This window comes from Aphis gossypii, chromosome 1 (assembly GCF_020184175.1).
Source record: "Aphis gossypii isolate Hap1 chromosome 1, ASM2018417v2, whole genome shotgun sequence".
NCBI lineage: Eukaryota > Metazoa > Arthropoda > Insecta > Hemiptera > Aphididae > Aphis > Aphis gossypii.
Window position 1 is genome coordinate 11,311,991 of NC_065530.1, and position 20,715 is coordinate 11,332,705.

Below are 20,715 nucleotides of genomic sequence, written 5' to 3' on the forward strand. Positions count from 1 at the left end.
TTTTTTTTAATTTTATAAGTTATTTTGTTGTTCTTTGTCCCGTCTTTATTATTTATTTTATTTTTTCAGATGTTTTTCTTTTTTTCTTTTCTTGATTTTTTTCTGTATATCAATCTTTTTTGATTTATTTTGTAATTATTTTTCTGTTCTTTTTTATTGTTTTCAAAATTCTTGGGATTTTATAATTATAAATCAGGAAATAAAATTTATTATTCAAATTAAATTAACGAATTCTTTCATTGTGACATTGCTTCTAAATCTTACTTTATTGATATTTCAAATTTTAAATTTTTTCTGCGTATTACGTACCTTTTTAATATCTATTTATTAATTCTCGTTCTACACTTACATATTTTACATACTACATTATTATTCCACTATGTAATTTTTACATTTAATATTTTTGTACGTTTTCACTAACCATTTAATTTATGTATTTTTTCTTTCAACCATGAATTAATAAGAGAGCTGCTATCTATAATTTTATATTTTATTTATTGCAGATGATATTGTGAGTGGTAAATTAAAAGAAGATATTTCTGAGAATATTTCAGAATCTACATTTAATCCTACAACAAAACCAACTTCTTTAAATGATGTAGATATAAAAGAGGCTTTTATGACTTTAAAACCAAGGAAAAAATTATCATTACCTGACGAAGAAGAAGTGGTTAGTGTAACTTATATTCCAAAACAAATCAAACCTAAAGAAGAAATTGAGCAAGAATTTAGCATTAAAGCTCAAACTTACGAAGAAGAAGAAATTTCTATGACAGGCAATGTTAAATTACATCGAAAATCAGTTATTGATTCTCCTAAACAAACATTGACGATTAATTCAATTGAATATAACCCAAGCAATGAAGATCATAGTGAAATATTAAATTCAAATAATTCAGAAAATATAGATCAATCTGAAAAGTTGGAACCTTTAATCGATATAACTGATATACAAACATCTCCTGAGGTTGTTCTTAAACATCCAAAGAAAAAGGAAAAAATACCACTAGAACCAACTGAACAAGATTTTACCATGAAAGAAACACCAAAAGAAGCACAAGAGATTTCTGAAATCGTTGATGTAAAAGTCGAGCCTAAAAGAAAACCATCAATAAAGAAAGAAGAACCAGCTTATGAGTTAACAATTGAAAAAATTGAAACCGTTGTAAAAGAAGAACAACCTTCAGATGAGATTGAAGTAAAATTAAAACCAAAACGAAAATCTTCTCTTAAAAAAGAAACTAAAGAAAAATCTCCCGAGGAAACATCGGTTGCTATTAAACGTCCAAAGAAAAAAGTTGAAACTCCTAAAGAACAGGAAATAACTGAAGAAGTTTTTACGATAAAAGAAATAAAAGAAACGCCTGAAGAAGTTCAGGAGATATCTGAAACAGTTGATGTAAAAATTGAACCTACAAGAAAACCATCAATAAAGAAAGAAGAATCAGCAGATGAGTTAACAATAGAAAAAGTTGAAACCGTTGTAAAAGAAAAAGAAGAGCCTTCAGAGGAGGTAGAAGTAAAATTAAAACCAAAACGGAAATCTTCTCTTAAAAAAGAAACTAAAGAAAAATCTCCCGAGGAAACATCGGTTGCTATTAAACGTCCAAAGAAAAAAGTTGAAACTCCCAAAGAACAGGAAGTAACTGAAGAAGTTTTTACGATAAAAGAAATAAAAGAAACGCCTGAAGAAGTTCAGAAGATATCTGAAACAGTTGATGTAAAAATTGAACCTACAAGAAAACCATCAATAAAGAAAGAAGAATCAGCAGATGAGTTAACAATAGAAAAAGTTGAAACCGTTGTAAAAGAAAAAGAAGAGCCTTCAGAGGAGGTAGAAGTAAAATTAAAACCAAAACGAAAATCTTCTCTTAAAAAAGAAACAAAAGAGAAATCTCCCGAGGAAACTTTGGTTGCTATTAAACGTCCAAAGCAAAAAGTTGAAACTCCTAAAGAACAGGAAGTAACAGAAGAAGTTTTTACGATAAAAGAAATAAAAGAAACGCCTGAAGAAGTTCAGGAGATATCTGAAACAGTTGATGTAAAAATTGAACCTACAAGAAAACCATCAATAAAGAAAGAAGAATCAGCAGATGAGTTAACAATAGAAAAAGTTGAAACCGTTGTAAAAGAAAAAGAAGAGCCTTCAGAGGAGGTAGAAGTAAAATTAAAACCAAAACGGAAATCTTCTCTTAAAAAAGAAACTAAAGAAAAATCTCCCGAGGAAACATCGGTTGCTATTAAACGTCCAAAGAAAAAAGTTGAAACTCCCAAAGAACAGGAAGTAACTGAAGAAGTTTTTACGATAAAAGAAATAAAAGAAACGCCTGAAGAAGTTCAGGAGATATCTGAAACAGTTGATGTAAAAATTGAACCTACAAGAAAACCATCAATAAAGAAAGAAGAATCAGCAGATGAGTTAACAATAGAAAAAGTTGAAACCGTTGTAAAAAAAAAGAAGAAGAGCCTTCAGAGGAGGTAGAAGTAAAATTAAAACCAAAACGAAAATCTTCTCTTAAAAAAGAAACTAAAGAGAAATCTCCCGAGGAAACTTTGGTTGCTATTAAACGTCCAAAGCAAAAAGTTGAAACTCCTAAAGAACAGGAAGTAACTGAAGAAGTTTTTACGATAAAAGAAATAAAAGAAACGCCTGAAGAAGTTCAGGAGATATCTGAAACAGTTGATGTAAAAATTGAACCTACAAGAAAACCATCAATAAAGAAAGAAGAATCAGCAGATGAGTTAACAATTGAAAAAGTTGAAACCGTTGTAAAAGAAAAAGAAGAGCCTTCAGAGGAGGTAGAAGTAAAATTAAAACCAAAACGAAAATCTTCTCTTAAAAAAGAAACTAAAGAGAAATCTCCCGAGGAAACTTTGGTTGCTATTAAACGTCCAAAGAAAAAAGTTGAAACTCCTAAAGAACAGGAAGTAACTGAAGAAGTTTTTACGATAAAAGAAATAAAAGAAACGCCTGAAGAAGTTCAGGAGATATCTGAAACAGTTGATGTAAAAATTGAACCTACAAGAAAACCATCAATAAAGAAAGAAGAATCAGCAGATGAGTTAACAATTGAAAAAGTTGAAACCGTTGTAAAAGAAAAAGAAGAGCCTTCAGAGGAGGTAGAAGTAAAATTAAAACCAAAACGAAAATCTTCTCAAAAAAAGAACTAAAGAGAAATCTCCCGAGGAAACTTTGGTTGCTATTAAACGTCCAAAGAAAAAAGTTGAAACTACTAAAGAACAGGAAGTAACTGAAGAAGTTTTTACGATAAAAGAAATAAAAGAAACGCCTGAAGAAGTTCAGGAGATATCTGAAACAATTGATGTAAAAATTGAACCTACAAGAAAACCATCAATAAAGAAAGAAGAATCAGCAGATGAGTTAACAATTGAAAAAGTTGAAACCGTTGTAAAAGAAGAAGAAGAGCCTTCAGAAAAGGTAGAAGTAAAATTAAAACCAAAACGAAAATCTTCTCTTAAAAAAGAAACTAAAGAGAAATCTCCCGAGGAAACTTTGGTTGCTATTAAACGTCCAAAGAAAAAAGTTGAAACTCCTAAAGAACAGGAAGTAACTGAAGAAGTTTTTACGATAAAAGAAATAAAAGAAACGCCTGAAGAAGTTCAGGAGATATCTGAAACAGTTGATGTAAAAATTGAACCTACAAGAAAACCATCAATAAAGAAAGAAGAATCAGCAGATGAGCTAACAATTGAAAAAGTTGAAACCGTTGTAAAAGAAGAAGAAGTGCCTTCAGAGGAGGTTGAAGTTAAATTAAAACCAAAACGAAAATCTTCTCTTAAAAAAGAAACTAAAGAGAAATCTCCCGAGGAAGCTTCGGTTGTTCTTAAACGTCCAAAGAAAAAAGTTGATATTCCTCAAGAGCAAGAAGTAACTGAAGAAGTTTTTACAATAAAAGAAATAAAAGAAACACCCGAAGAAGTTCAGGAGATATCTGAAACGGTTGATGTAAAAATTGAACCTACAAGAAAACCATCAATAAAGAAAGAAGAATCAGCAGATGAGTTAACAATTGAAAAAGTTGAAACCGTTGTAAAAGAAGAAGAAGAGCCTTCAGAGGAGGTTGAAGTTAAATTAAAACCAAAACGAAAATCTTCTCTTAAAAAAGAAACTAAAGAGAAATCTCCCGAGGAAACTTTGGTTGCTATTAAACGTCCAAAGAAAAAAGTTGAAACTCCTAAAGAACAGGAAGTAACTGAAGAAGTTTTTACGATAAAAGAAATAAAAGAAACGCCTGAAGAAGTTCAGGAGATATCTGAAAGAGTTGATGTAAAAATTGAACCTACAAGAAAACCATCAATAAAGAAAGAAGAATCAGCAGATGAGCTAACAATTGAAAAAGTTGAAACCGTTGTAAAAGAAGAAGAAGAGCCTTCAGAGGAGGTTGAAGTTAAATTAAAACCAAAACGAAAATCTTCTCTTAAAAAAGAAACTAAAGAGAAATCTCCCGAAGAAGCTTCGGTTGTTCTTAAACGTCCAAAGAAAAAAGTTGATATTCCTCAAGAGCAAGAAGTACTGAAGAAGTTTTTACAATAAAAGAAATAAAAGAAACACCCGAAGAAGTTCAGGAGATATCTGAAACGGTTGATGTAAAAATCGAACCTACAAGAAAACCATCAATAAAGAAAGAAGAAGCAGCAGATGAGCTAACAATTGAAAAAGTTGAAACCGTTGTAAAAGAAAAGAAGAAGAGCCTTCAGAGGAGGTGAAGTTAAATTAAAACCAAAACGAAAATCTTCTCTTAAAAAAGAAACTAAAGAGAAATCTCCCGAGGAAGCTTCGGTTGTTCTTAAACGTCCAAAGAAAAAAGTTGATATTCCTCAAGAGCAAGAAGTAACTGAAGAAGTTTTTACAATAAAAGAAATAAAAGAAACACCCGAAGAAGTTCAGGAGATATCTGAAACGGTTGATGTAAAAATCGAACCTACAAGAAAACCATCAATAAAGAAAGAAGAAGCAGCAGATGAGCTAACAATTGAAAAAGTTGAAACCGTTGTAAAAGAAGAAGAAGAGCCTTCAGAGGAGGTTGAAGTTAAATTAAAACCAAAACGAAAATCTTCTCTTAAAAAAGAAACTAAAGAGAAATCTCCCGAGGAAGCTTCGGTTGTTCTTAAACGTCCAAAGAAAAAAGTTGATATTCCTCAAGAGCAAGAAGTAACTGAAGAAGTTTTTACAATAAAAGAAATAAAAGAAACACCCGAAGAAGTTCAGGAGATATCTGAAACGGTTGATGTAAAAATCGAACCTACAAGAAAACCATCAATAAAGAAAGAAGAAGCAGCAGATGAGCTAACAATTGAAAAAGTTGAAACCGTTGTAAAAGAAGAAGAAGAGCCTTCAGAGGAGGTTGAAGTTAAATTAAAACCAAAACGAAAATCTTCTCTTAAAAAAGAAACTAAAGAGAAATCTCCCGAGGAAGCTTCGGTTGTTCTTAAACGTCCAAAGAAAAAAGTTGATATTCCTCAAGATCAAGAAGTAAGTGAAGAAGTTTTTACGATAAAAGAAATAAAAGAAACACCCGAAGAAGTTCAGGAGATATCTGAAACGGTTGATGTAAAAATCGAACCTAAAAGAAAACCATCAATAAAGAAAGAAGAAGCAGCAGATGAGCTAACAATTGAAAAAGTTGAAACCGTTATAAAAGAAGAAGAAGAGCCTTCAGAGGAGGTTGAAGTTAAATTAAAACCAAAACGAAAATCTTCTCTTAAAAAAGAAACTAAAGAGAAATCTCCCGAGGAAGCTTCGGTTGTTCTTAAACGTCCAAAGAAAAAAGTTGATATTTCTCAAGATCAAGAAGTAAGTGAAGAAGTTTTTACAATAAAAGAAATAAAAGAAACGCCCGAAGAAGTTCAGGAGATATCTGAAACGGTTGATGCAAAAATCGAAACTAAAAGAAAACCATCAATAAAGAAAGAAGAAGCAGCAGATGAGCTAACAATTGAAAAAGTTGAAACCGTTGTAAAAGAAGAAGAAGAGCCTTCAGAGGAGATTGAAGTAAAATTAAAACCAAAACGAAAATCTTCTCTTAAAAAGGAAACTAAAGAAAAATCTCCTGAGGAAGCTTCGGTTGTTCTTAAACGTCCAAAGAAAAAAGTGGAAGCTCCTCAAGAACAAGAAGCTGCTGAAGAAGTTTTTACCGTTATGAAAACAGTTGAGAGACCTTTGATTTTGAATGATGAGTTCTCTGAAACTGTAGAATTTAATTTGCAACCTAAACAAAGTTTATCAGCTTATAATGTGGAGGAAGGAACTGAGGAATCATTTAAAATAGATTTAAAACCCAAGAAGGAGTTGCAAGATATAATTATTTACGAAGAAGAGTCATTAGATTTTAAGGTTAAGCGAAAGCCTTCAATACAGTCTTTTGGCCAAGGTATGTAGATTTAAAATTGTTGATAGATCTCATGTAGTATTAAGTTATTTTTTTAATTCATATTTTTATATTTTTACTATGTTGTGATCATAAATTGAAAGTTTATTGTATTTTATTCAGATGGAGCCGAGTTGAAAATAATACAAGAAAAAGACATATTTTTGAAGGGTATGAGATGATCTCTGCCAATTTATAAAGCTTTTGCCATTGTTTCTAGCTGTTTTTCGCTTTACACACGCTTTACGTCGTTCATTACCATTTTTAAATTTTATTTTAAATATCAATGGGAATGTTTCAGATAATTCCATTGTTCAAGAAGATAGTCATGACGGTGAAATCATGTTTGCAATCCGCTCGTATATTGCTGAAAATGAAGATGCTTTAGACTTAGTTGAAGGAGAAAAAGTTTATGTTATTGGTAAGTCACTTTTATATAATTATTGATAAAAACTTAATTTTATTTTTTTATTTTAGAAAGCAATAATCAAGAATGGTGGTTTGTTAAAAAACATTTAACGGAAGAAAAAGGATGGGTTCCATCTATTTATTTAAGGGATGAAACTAGCTACATGCGTTACGTGCAAAAGAAATTACATGAAAAGATTGATAAACTACCAATTTTCCAAAGTAAGTACTAAAATTCAAACAAATATATTTCTATTCTTTAGTATATTTAAAGAATCATGAAGTACCTATATTTATAGGTCCCATCTTTAATAATGCGTTCATAGTTTTAAATTAAATTAGATTTTCGGAAGCGCATAAAAAATTAAAAAAAATATAAAAGAAGACATGAGAAATTTTCTTATCATTAAGATTAATAATAATACAACCAGTTAAGTGTTATTAACACTTAAGAAATAAAAAAAGTATTCAAATAAATAATAAATACTAATTTAATATACTATATTACTATGTCATTTCAAGTCACAGATATATATTGGTATTTTATATGTTCACTTCAAATTTTTATATTTGTAATAAAGTTTTTAAATTATATTAAACATAAATCAAATTCTTCAAGGACATGCTTCAAATGAAAAACCTTCAGCTCCACGTTTTATCGAAAAACTTCAACCTAAGCATGTGCCTGATGGTGGTACAGTTCAGTTTGAATGTCATGTAGAAGGAAATCCTAGACCACAAATTACATGGTTTAGACAAACTGCAATAATTAAACCCTCTCAAGATTTCCAAGTAAAAATTTTAATTTTTGTATAAATCTATTTTCAAATCGATATTTAGTTCTCCATCTTATAGAATATATTTAATTTCAGATATTCTATGATGAAGACAATGTTGCCACATTAATAATTAGAGAAGTTTTTCCTGAAGATGCGGGTACATTTACTTGTGTTGCTAAAAACGTAGCTGGGTTTGCATCTAGTACTACAGAATTAACCGTTGAAGCACCATTGTCAGACCATGGCTCTGATGTAACAGGTCTTTCTAGAAAGAGCATGTCTAGGTATAAACAACACATTTATTAAAATATTGGGTCCAAAAATGAAATTTAAACCATTAAAAATTGTTATTAGACTATAGCGAATAATTTATAATAAAATCTTGTTATAGTTATATATATATATATTATTAATGAGTGTATATGTGATTTTCAGAGAATCATCATTAGCTGATATACTAGAAGGTATACCTCCAACATTTTCACGTAAACCAAAAGCCACGTGTACAACAGAGCATTCAGATGTTACAATCGAATGTCGTCTTGTAGCTGTGCCAGAGCCAGACATATTCTGGCATTATAATGGTAGAGAAATTTCGATCACCGATTCCATAAAAGTGAATACATACTCAGATATGCACTTCTATGTGAGCAGCATTAAAATTAATGACGTCCAAAAGAATCAAGAAGGTATATACTCTGTAATAGCAAGAAACAGAGAAGGTGAGGCCAAAATGGATTTAGTGCTCAAAGTTAAAACTGGATTACCAGAGAAACCACAAATACTTGAACCTCTTTACGACATAACTATAAATGAGGGAGAAACTGCAGTGTTAAGTACCCAAATTAGTGGAGAGCCACAGCCTATAGTTGAATGGCTAAAAAATAGTAAGAAAATAACAGATATCAAAACTGTTGTGACCAAAGATGGTGTACATTCATTAACCATCAACAACCCAACTCCCCGTGATTCTGCAAAATACACTGTAATCGCTTCAAACAAACTTGGTAATGCACAAACTACATGTTTCCTGGCAGTTGAAGGTACGTTATATACCTGTGTTTGTATAATTTGAATAACATTATGAAATCAAATAAAACATTTCTAATTTGAATTGAAAAATCATTTATTTTTTATTATGATTATTATTACTTCGTTAAATAATAATACAATTCATCATATTTACCCGAAATTTTATTTTATTGTAAAATAATATTTAAGTAAATAACTATTTTAAATAAATTCACAGAACTCCCAGGTCCACAAGCGCCGTTGTTTATTGAACGTTTCCAAGAACAAACCGTCAAAGAAAAAGGAACTATTACGTTGATTGCTAAGGTAACCGGAAACCCAGTTCCAATAGTATCTTGGTTCAGAAATAATAAACCATTACTAGCTTCGTCTAAGAAAAAGGAAGTATTTGATGGTGAAAATATAGTTTTGGAAATCGTCAATGCTGATAGTGAAGAAGACGCCGGTGATTACAAATGTGTAGCATCAAACACATTTGGCACCGCCACACATGGTGCCAGGGTCTCAGTTGATGTACCACAAGTGTAAGTGTATAGAAAACATCAATGGCGCATTAATGATTTACTTTTGTGGTTATATAATATTATGTATTAATTATTAATAACATTATTAGGAAATTCACGCGACCATTGACAGACTTAGAAGTTGATGAAAAACAATCAATTTATTTGGAATGTGAAACATCACACACGGTTTCTACAAAATGGCAATTGAATGGCAAAGACCTCACTGGTATGGACCACCGAGAATTGCACCAAGAAGGACGATTCCATCGATTAATTATCAAAAAATCGAGCATTCTTGATTCCGGAAAATACACTTGTTTGGTTAAAGATCAAATTACTTCCTGTACAGTAGTAGTTCACGATGTAAAGGCAGAATTTGTTAAGAAACTTGAAGATGTAGAAGTAAAAGAGAACGATTGTGCAATATTGGAAGTAGAAGTTTCTTCGGAAACTGTGAATGTTACTTGGCACAAGGTATGTAATTACTTATTTATTGTTTTTTAATAAAATCATTTTGAAGTATTATTAATTTTTATATTGTTAACATGATAAGAACGGTGAAATGCTTACGGACGGTATGAAAAATAAAATATTCTTTGAAAAAGACGGCCAAACACGTAAGCTAATTATTCGAAGCATATCTGTTCACGATGACGGCGAATATACATGTTCGTTAGGTGAACAAGAATGTACAGCAGAAATAAATGTTATAGGTATTTATTATATAATTACCATTTGTCTTTAACTATACTATTAAATTTTATTTTTTTATATACTCGTATACATAAATATATACATAAGTCTAAAAAAATGCAAACCTTTCATTAATCACGCTATATTATTTTGTGCCACCAATTATCGCACGCGATACAAATACATCTTAGTTATATTTTATCTTCTAGGTTATTAAGTTATTTTTAATTCGTTCTTTCCATAATTATTTATGTACCTATACTTTGAAATAGCTTAGTCAATTTACATTACATTTACGATTATTTATTTTTTTTTATTATACCAATTATAGGTACTTTAATATTGAGATAGACTTATAAATTTGCATTATAATTTATAAGATTATACAGTCAGATACACAAAGGTACATTTTATAACCTAACCTTAAGTTAAAATATATAACGTAGATTATACTTACCTACTAGAAGTATAAAGATGTGTTACCATTAGTGAATATTTATATTTATATTATGGGTCCTGAGATACATATATAACCCATGTGATCGACAAAGAATTAATTTTTTTTTACACAACAATTACTAGTACTTGAATCTTTCCAATTTTATTTTAAATTATACACGTAACATATTTGTAAGTCTTAACATTTAAAGTAAATTGTATTATATGTATTGTATTTCTATGTTAACTTAAAACTACATAGGTATTATATAATATATTGAATTTAAATAATACCTACTCGTTATTTTTCAGAACTTGCACCACAAATAATAAAAAAACTAAAAGATCAAAAAGTGGCCACAGGTGAACAAGTTTTATTTGAAATAGAATTAACTAAAGGAGATGCTTTAGTTAAATGGACAAAAGATGGCAAAGAATTACACTTAAATAACAATGTAAGATTAACCATTGATGGCAAACGACAGAAATTAGAAATAGTCAAAGCTACAAAAACTGATACTGGAGTTTATGGATGTCAAGTTCATGAACAAACTTGTACAGCAAAATTAATCGTCGAAGGTACTAATATATAATAATACTTTATTTTCATAGTTTGAACAAATATTTTAAATAACGAAATAAGCATGTACACTCAACAATCAACTAAAGCAAGGGTTCTGAACCTGGGGGAAAATTCTAGGGGGAGATGTAAAAATTTTGAAAAAAATACGAAAAATGAAACGATATGATAAAAAAAACTTCATAGAAGTTATATTCATATTAATCCAATAACCAACATTTAAGTAAATTATGACGTATTATATTATTTATCCGTGTATTTATATATTACATTTACATATAAATATTAAGCATACATCAATCTTTTAGTAGTGAGGGGGTGGAGAGTGAAACTCATACAATAGTTTAAAAGAGGACGTAAAGCTCAAAAGTTTTAGAACCCATGAACTAAAGCGTATGAATGTGATTTTTTTGTGATAAAACTCACAAAATTAACACTTACATAATATTACTTTTATAATTTTATGTAAGTATACAAAAATTTCTAGGTTACACACGCAGATTTTTGTAATCAATTTCCCTATGTAAAATTGTACTTTTTCCACTTTTAGTCATTATAATGTATGTCTCTTTGCTAACAACTGACTACTGAATGCACTGGAATTACCTAGTAGATCATAAAATAATATTATGTATAATACAGATAATTTGCAAACCAAAACTAACAATTGTTGTTTTCTAGAACCAAGAGCCAGTTTTGTGAAAAAATTACCTGATATCACACTCGCCGTTCAAGGTAGTGATATTAAACTAACAGTTGAGCTTTCTAAACCGGATGTACCAGTAAAATGGCTAAGGTACCCTGATCGTCAAATATTTATTTAATTCATATTTTATTCTAACATTGTAAAACCTTACGATTTAGATCAGGTAAAGTGATCAAAGAATCTGACAAATATCAAATAATTTCTGAAGGAGCCGTCCACACTTTGGTTATTAAAAAACCTACTACTGATGACGAAGCCGAATATATTTGTACTGCTGTTAATGTAAAAACATCAACAAAATTAAAAGTTGAAGGTAAACTATTTACGTTTTTAAACTTTGTCAGAATATTATTGCCTTATTTTAATATGTCAAATAATTTTCAGTTAAAGAAGAACCGCCGAAAATAAATAATCTTCCAAAAGAATATCGTTTGAAAAATGGCGAAGATCTAAACGTGAATGTAACATTTACGTCATCTACGTTGCCCTCAGTAGAATGGTTTATCAATGGGAGTGTCCTAATAAAATCAAATAGAGTATGGATTTTCTTTATCTGATTAAATCAAAAATTATAAATTACATTTTTGGTTTAGGTGTCCTATTCGATTAGCGAATCATCAGCGAGTTTAACAATAACGAAGATCGAAGAGGTAGACACAGGTGTCCTTACGTTAAAATTAAAAAATGTTTACGGCGAAACCACAGCAGATATAGACATAATTGTTATCAGTTAGTATTGGTTTTTTTTCTTACAAACTTATTGATTAATAACGAGTTATTATACGTATTACAGAAGTACCCGGCGAACCGGGAGTTCCGGACGTTATAGAAGTCACAGACACTTCTGTCACACTTCATTGGAAACCTCCACAATTTGATGGAAATTCACCAATTGAAGGTTATGTTGTTGAATATCATGACAAAGATGAATTTATGGTGTAAGTAAAGAGAATTCTAATTTGTATATTTCAATGTCTTCAGTTGTACACCAATTTTTTTTTTTATTATTATTATTATAATTTATCAGGTGGCATAAAGTACAAGTAACAGATACCACTCACGAAGTCATAAATTTAGTAACTGGACATGAAGTAATGTTCAGAGTGGCAGCAATAAATTGTGCTGGAATAGGACCTGCATCACATAATACGAAATATGTTAAGATGGCAAGTCCTGGGTCATTTACTCCACCTGTCATTCAGGAACCCTTATCTGATTTATCAATTGGAATGGGTAAATCGGCAGTCCTTCAGTGTGTAATAACTGGAAAACCTACTCCAGATATTAAATGGTAATCGTATACTCCACCTTATCACGTCATAGATATAAAATCTTATCATCTAATTTATTTATAATGCATAATTTAATTAACAAAATATTAATTGTTAGTAATTGATTTCATCCCTGTGATAATAATATCTATATTTAAAGGCTTAAAAACAAAACCGTATACAAATCAAAGACTACCTCCTTTGAAAATCATGTGGCTAAGTTGACAATCACCGAGTGCAACGAATCTACAACAGGCACTTACACGTGTCAAGCTACCAACGGAGCTGGCACTGCACAAACATCGTGCAAACTCAGCGTACAAGACGTACCTAAAATTGAAGTTCACGAATCAGAGACTTCACAAATGATTAGAGTACGAAATCAATGGAAGGTCAAGGCTGCATACAAGGGTTATCCGAAGCCAACGGTTTCATGGCAGAAGAACAGCCTGCCATTGCCGACGGCTGATAAACACATAAGCGTGTACGACGATGAAGACGAATGGTCATCGACAATAGCTATTTATTCGGCGGAGAGACCCGACACTGGCGTATATACAATAACCGCATCAAACTCGGCTGGTACGGCCACGTGCAATCTGAACCTCAAAGTTATCGGTGAGTAACCCACTTTTTTTTAGCAAACATCGATAAAATTTGATAATAACGTACAGTATTGTGTTTAGAGCCAGATAAGGACGGTAAGGGATAAACGAAATTCAGTCTGGTTGGTAATGTTTTGTTCACGCCCCTTGTGTCTAATCCCGTTATTTTGTTGTTATTTTTTTCCCCTTTCTCGCAGGGAATGGGTCTGTGAAAAATCCACTTATATGTGTCTTAACATTTTCACCCGATTCAAATAACGAATACCGAACACTGAATCTCAATTTATCTAGCGCTTTTTTTTAAATCACTATTTTGTTTTCATTTACAGATAAACCAAGCGCGCCACAAGGTCCGATGCGCATCAAAGAAATCAACTCGGACTCAGTGACAATCGAATGGAACAAACCATCTGACGACGGTGGGTTGGACATATCGTCATACCAGATTGAAAGATGCAACGTAGGCAAGATGATCTGGTCTAAGGTGGCCGACGTAGATCATGAAGTATCAGCATACAGCGTGCAAAAGCTACATGAAGACGCCGAGTACATGTTTAGGGTTTGCGCTCAAAACGCTATTGGAGCATCTGACTTCTTAGACAGTGAACCTGTTACTGTTAAGTGTCGATACCGTAAGTACATCGAACGTCGGACATCTAAGTGAATAAACGATAAGTAATTTCGTTCATTACCCATTGAAATAATTATATAAATACAGTATAGGAACCTATAATCAGTTCATATTAATATTTTTAATTAATCCATTAATAAAAAATTATAATTATAAATAATATTATGATAAAAAAATATCGATTTATTTGATTAAAAAAAAAATACAATAACAAAAATATATATATATATTACTAAATATAATACTAAATATTATTACTTTATATTATTTAAATGGTTGCCATTGACTACCAAAAATAATTTAGTATACTATTTGCTAGATAGATGGCGCCTCTGTAATTTCATCACCACCTCGTCATATTTTCCTAACCCGATAACTTTCTCAAATTTTTCGTCCGTAAAAACCTTCTCCTGGCAATTACGACCCAAACAAAAAAAAATGAGCGAAATCGGTCCAGGCGTTTCGAAGCTAACCCGCAACAAAGATTTCCACTTTGACTTTTATATTTATAGATATATTATTATATTATATTATATTATATTGTATTATATAGTTATATATTAACCTTTAAAAGCAATTATATTAAAAATAGCAAGGCCTTGCACCCGAATAAATCCGAATTTGTAACACCCGAAACCCACATAACCCGAATGGTTTTTTTTTTTAAAAAAAAATACTGAATTTACAAAAATCCGAATAAAACATTCTGGTTAATCCGAAACCTGAATAATTTTGATTTTTTACAATCGTCGTGTGATATATCTTTTCGTATGTATTTCTTGTAGTTAGTTCGATTTTATAGATGGTTTAACGAAAACATATTACAATTAATTATACGTAAATTCAATAAATATTTTCTTGAAAATAAAATCTAATAAAATTATCCAATCAAATTGACCACAACAAAATAAATAGATACCTAATCAACCGAGTTTAGTCTAAAACAAATGTTGTTCATTCATGTTAGTAAATTCTATTTTTTGAATTATAAATAGCATAAATCATTTTTTTTTAAATTTTTTTTTCGAATTAACCATTTTTTTTTTTTTTTTTTATGAAGAGATTAGTTTTCAATAAAGAGTTGTTGAACACTATTAAACTCCCATATTAACCAATATTAACTCGAATAATAACGGTTAATTATTAACACCCAAACATTTGTTTAGATTTATTATTCTGATGTTTAAACGTTCGAATACATCCAGCACCCAAAACCCAAAACTCGAATAAATAATTCGGGTACAAAGCCCTGGTTAAAAAATCGTATAACATAATATAATAACTTTACTATTGACGAGATAATTAATATTTTTATTTAAATGACACAGATAAACCGTCAGCACCACAAGGCCCATTGCAGATCACAGGTGTGACGGATACATCTTTGACAATCGCTTGGTTACCACCGTTCGATAATGGTGGAATAGCAATCGAGGACTATTGTGTGGAAATCAAGGAGGTAGACAAAAAAGCTTGGAGAAAGGTATATAAAATAAATTATGAACAAATTCGTAACGTAAAATATGTGTGATTGACCATGGATTTTTCGATATTCAGATTAGTTCCACGAAAGACTTACACTTAAAAGTATCAGACTTGAAGAAGGGGTCGTCTTATGACATCAGGATTACCGCTAGGAATCACGTAGGCTACGGGAAACCGTATCAACCAGACGAACCGATTGTAGCCGGCAAGCGCATAAGTGAGAAAAAATTAATTTCGTAAAATACGTGATGTCTATAGAACCGCTCTACAGCGTGTTAACACGCTAATGCTTTTTTGCTTTTATTAATCTGCTTATATAGGCTTTAGAAATGGAATATCCGATGAAACACTATACGTACTTATGGGAATATTCCCAACCAAACCAAGAGCTTCCGGTGAGTAATTATTTCTCCGCTTTGGCCGCTATTTTTAAGTCCTGTCAACCAAAGTTATATCACTTCGTATTAAATATTAATATCAATAATAGTGACTGATTTTACATTATTTTCATTTCATTGTATAACTATTGTGAAGAGTATATTTTATGTTCTATACTATTATATTATGAATATATAATATGAAAGTATGCTAATACTACACATGACGTCTTCACATTCCTAGCTTTAAAATGAAATGTTTATATTATTTTCAAGTATTTTTTTAACGTATCTTGCTAAATAGTACATTAAATCTTTCACATACAAGTAAACTTTAAGTTTTAAGTTTTAATATTTTTTTTTTTTTTTGTGCTGATAATTTAAACCAATTTAAATCATTATTATTTTTTATTTTGTTTTGAGAGTTTATTTTGATATATTTTTACTTTATACAAATTTGAAGTATAAGAAATGACAATCACCTTAAAAATTAAAATATATAATTTCTAACTAAAACGTGTACATAATATATTCTAATCACATTATTGTTTAAAAACAAATAATCATCGAAGCTTACAATACAACCATGCAATTAATTTATTTTCATTACAGTGAACATAAAGCGTATGAATATAAATAATAAACATGTTTTATGATTATTTTATGAAACACGATTAATTTTTTTATTTTATTTTATTAAGTAGACATAGACATAACATAACATTCATTATTTTTTTTTACCTTATAATATAATTGTTTAAATGTATCTATAAGGTGATCTGTATCAATAACTATATTATACTATAATGAAAATACCTACTAAACTTCAACATTTCAGCTGGTTTAATTATTTCTCCTTGGTTTGTTTTTCTGCTAGTAGAGTAAATCATATTACTAAACCAATATGAACCCATATAAGAGACTTTTATTAAAATTAATATGTATTTTTAAAATTGTGAAGTTTGTTATTAACAACACCAGTTATGGAAACCTCTCAATATTCCATTATACAGAGTGTCTACAGAGTTCACAAATATTTTTAAAATTAAACAAGTATTAAGTTTTAAAACTCATTTTAGACACTCTGTATGGTTAACAGTGTAGTTTGTAGTCTGTACATATTAAAATGTGCCTAATATTATTTACACTTAAATGAGCTACTAAGCTAGTATAGTATGAACATATTGTACCATATTTAGTTGCATAAAATTTATTTTATATTTAACTGTGTACATAAATATAAATTCAGTTTATGCTAACGTTACAATCTTAAAATCAATATAAGAAAATTAATTTTGAATGGTATAAATCATTTTTAGCTTCGCCATCCCCGCCCACGGAATTCACTGTGAGTGATATTACCAGCAAAACCGTTACATTACATTGGGGACTACCAGAAAGTAATGGTGGATCTGAGATCACAGGTATGAATTATGAAAATGTTCCTAAGGATAAAATTTAAATTAACACAATAGATACCTTATTATCTTTGGTATACAGTGTATAGTAATACACCTAATGTAATTACATTGCTGTTGTCAGTTTACCACTTTTTATAAATTACTATATCATAAACGTTACGACTAATGACGAATAATCTTACTAAAATGTTGTTCATCATTATTTCTTCGTTATCTTGTTTTCTACCGTTTACTGTTTTTTTTCTTCTTTGCAATAATTTTAAGCTATTTCTCGAGAACAATAACAAAATAATATATCTTCTACAGGTTATGTGATTGAAAAACAACTGAACACGACGAACAAATGGTTCAAAGTAGCTACGCTAGAACCAACTGTAATGAAATATTGTGTAGAAAACTTGAAAGAAAAATCGGAATATTACTTCAAGATTTATGCAGAAAATTGCATCGGCCTAAGTCAACCAGTTGAAACGAAATTAGTCAGTCTGTTAACCCATGCCAGTAAGTTGACCTACGTTGGTGAATTACATGTTTTGAGCAAAAAAATATTATTATTAGGGCTCGGATGTTAAACGATCTAAAAAAGGCAAAATATGCACGAAAACATTATTTTATGAAAAATAAAATATGGCGCGTAACCAGTTGGTTTTTAGTCGGGTCAAAAACACAACCGTCAATTGTCAACTTTAATAACGAATCTTATTCACAATAAGATAGTATTTTGGTATATTGGCTCTATAAAGATTAAATGAGAATCGCACAGTTCTCGTTAAATTAACAATAGACTAAAATAACAGAAATAACCCTGTAAAATAATATTTAGCTTTTTATTCAATAGTAGTTAAGTGCATAGTTAAATAAAGGAAAAAATCAATTGTTTTAGAAATTATTAACTATGCATGATATTGATTTTTATACAAAAATCAAGATATAAGCATATTTTTCCTTAAAATTAAAGAAATATTCAAAATATGCGTTTTTAATTTTAAATTTTTAAACTTAACATTTTATAGCTTAGATTTCTAACTTAGTATGCTATAAATCGAAAGCATACAGAAAAATATATTATGCAACTCTCTGCGCCCTAATTATAATATAACAGAATCGTAATACTGTCCGTTAAAACAACAACAACAATTATATTGATATAAATAAAGAGCCATATTACTGTTATTTTATAACTACTAATTGTAATTTTTATCATCGTCGTCATTTTCAATCATTTCTCGATTTCTAGCCGTACCGTCGCCTCCAACCGCTCCGCTTGAAGTTCGAAATCTGAGTACTAACGCAGTAATTGTAGAATGGGGTGTACCGGAAACGGACGGCGGTGCGCCGTTGCTGGGTTATAACATAGCAATTCGGGACGAGAAGAAAACTATGTGGATGGAAGTTGGTCGGGTGGACGCGGATGTACAAAAGTTCAATATCAAAGATTTACAGGTATATATATATTTTTTCAGAAAATTGGCTATTATCAAATTATAAATTATAAAAACATACGTAATTACGACTTCGCTTAACTAGGTAATTAAATCAGAACATAAATCTAATGTATTATTCCACGAATATATTATATACGGTGTACTTTCGATTATCCATGGTTGGATTATTCACTTTGAGTCTTCCACGGAGTGATCTACATACTATATGTATACAAAAATTATAAAAAAATTTTATTTTTTTTTTATTTTTTATTTATACAATTTACAATCTGTTACATAAATGAACAATGAGTAAAAGTGATGAATGAAAAATGGCTTGAGTGAAACACAGATTAATGAAACCTTTCAGTAAAGGCACTTTGACAGTTAAAATATAAAATATTTTTGTAATATTATATATGGATGTTTAAACAAAAATAAAGCACACTCCAATTTTATTTCCTTTAAATTCTATTTAAAATTAAGTGATTTAGTTTTTTATTTAAATACATATTATATCATATAATTTTAACATATTCATTTGAATTTGAATTTTTTGGATTATCTGTGGAATTCACTTATCCGTAGATTCCTAGCCCTATTACCCTATTCCGTGGATAATTGAGATTATACTGAACATAGTACATTAGTACATATAATATACAAACAAGATAATCAGTGTAAGATGTGATTAATGTGTATACACTCATTATTTTGTAAGACTTAAACTTTTTTTTTTCTTATAATCTGAAAAAAATATTTTTTTAAATGTTTTGAAACAATAAATATAAACATTATTTAAACACATCATCCTGTGTAAATAATATTTATATTATTTATTAATAATTGATTTTACTGATTAAGCTTGAACCATTAACTGATGTGTTCTTTTATTTTTATATGGAAACAGTCATTAATAACCATCCTTATTTTTCTCTACTGTGGTTATATATCGATTTGATTAAACGCTTTAACTTATAGTCTATATGGAAGCTTAAACTAAACTACATCCATTGTATTTTTTTAATTACAGGAGAACCATAGGTATCACATTAGGATATTGGCTAAAAACGAAGTTGGCGTCAGTGAGCCACTAGAAACAGAAGAACCGTACACCGTGCAAAAACCAACAGGTAAAAATAAAATAAATTTATTGATCTTGTTTATGTCACCGATCATGTACATGCCTCTAAAACGCTAAATTACCATTTATTTTTAATGCACTCTAACACTAAATATAATATTATAAAATGTGAGTTACGGACTATCGGATGTGGGGAAAAATTGTCTCTTTATTGACACTAAAATTATGCCTATAAAACGTTAGAGCATTCATAACGAATATCTGTGATAAAATTTCTAATTATTCAATAAAAAATTAATTTTGATACGGACAAAAAACAATAGTTTTGAGACGCTAAACATTAAAAATGGAAATTTTAGGAATTAATATTAGCATAGGTAAGGTAAGGTAAAGCATTTCGTTAATATATCATATTATGTTATTTGCTCAGATTATTACGAGTCAGACGTTGAAGAATCGGTCATGGAGTCCAAACCGTCTCTGACACAAACGTCGGAAACCACTACTTCATGGCTCAGAGACAACAATATGGACGCTGACATATCGTCTTATTCGAATGCTGCGTTGTTGAAGAGGAGTGAATACTTCTTCCGCATTTGGTATTACGCGAGAACATTATTCAAATAATAGACAAGCATCGTTGTTATTTTTATTTTAATTATTAATATTATTACCTATTTTTATTATTACCTATTATCCTTTATTATTACCTATTTTTATTGTCAAACTAACGCCAATATACGAATGAGGTGAAAATATTTTCTATCGACGTTCCCTGAGTCGAGACGAAACGTTCTCACCAATTTCTATGTTCTTGTTTTTGTTTTTTTTTTTTTTTTAAATGATTGTGATAAAAAAATTTCTTTTTAATTTTAGTTTAATAATT

The 20,715-nt window shown here is 29.9% G+C and overlaps 1 protein-coding gene and 1 long non-coding RNA gene across 2 annotated transcripts in view; one reads left to right on the plus strand and one right to left on the minus strand.

Moving 5' to 3' along the window:
• LOC114128166 (titin) overlaps positions 1-20,715 on the plus strand; it is a 106,804-nt gene extending 86,089 nt beyond the window's left edge. The window contains 32 exon segments of the mRNA XM_050206219.1: positions 504-1,513; positions 2,479-3,120; positions 3,440-3,659; positions 3,981-4,402; positions 5,045-6,392; positions 6,513-6,560; positions 6,691-6,810; positions 6,867-7,019; positions 7,417-7,589; positions 7,670-7,860; positions 8,012-8,619; positions 8,826-9,132; positions 9,222-9,588; positions 9,668-9,827; positions 10,558-10,824; positions 11,507-11,621; positions 11,690-11,844; positions 11,916-12,067; positions 12,125-12,260; positions 12,325-12,469; positions 12,559-12,822; positions 12,963-13,420; positions 13,489-13,503; positions 13,737-14,039; positions 15,367-15,521; positions 15,596-15,740; positions 15,844-15,918; positions 17,220-17,324; positions 17,628-17,822; positions 18,559-18,764; positions 19,779-19,878; positions 20,260-20,715. Of these exon segments, the coding sequence (XP_050062176.1) occupies positions 504-1,513; positions 2,479-3,120; positions 3,440-3,659; positions 3,981-4,402; positions 5,045-6,392; positions 6,513-6,560; positions 6,691-6,810; positions 6,867-7,019; positions 7,417-7,589; positions 7,670-7,860; positions 8,012-8,619; positions 8,826-9,132; positions 9,222-9,588; positions 9,668-9,827; positions 10,558-10,824; positions 11,507-11,621; positions 11,690-11,844; positions 11,916-12,067; positions 12,125-12,260; positions 12,325-12,469; positions 12,559-12,822; positions 12,963-13,420; positions 13,489-13,503; positions 13,737-14,039; positions 15,367-15,521; positions 15,596-15,740; positions 15,844-15,918; positions 17,220-17,324; positions 17,628-17,822; positions 18,559-18,764; positions 19,779-19,878; positions 20,260-20,456 (8,957 nt within the window). The 3' untranslated portion in view covers positions 20,457-20,715.
• On the minus strand, positions 3,492-5,036 carry LOC126551886 (uncharacterized). The gene is made up of 3 exons (XR_007605771.1): positions 4,896-5,036; positions 3,981-4,253; positions 3,492-3,659 (listed from the first exon to the last, which is right to left on the minus strand). It is a non-coding gene; the product is annotated as an uncharacterized LOC126551886 (long non-coding RNA).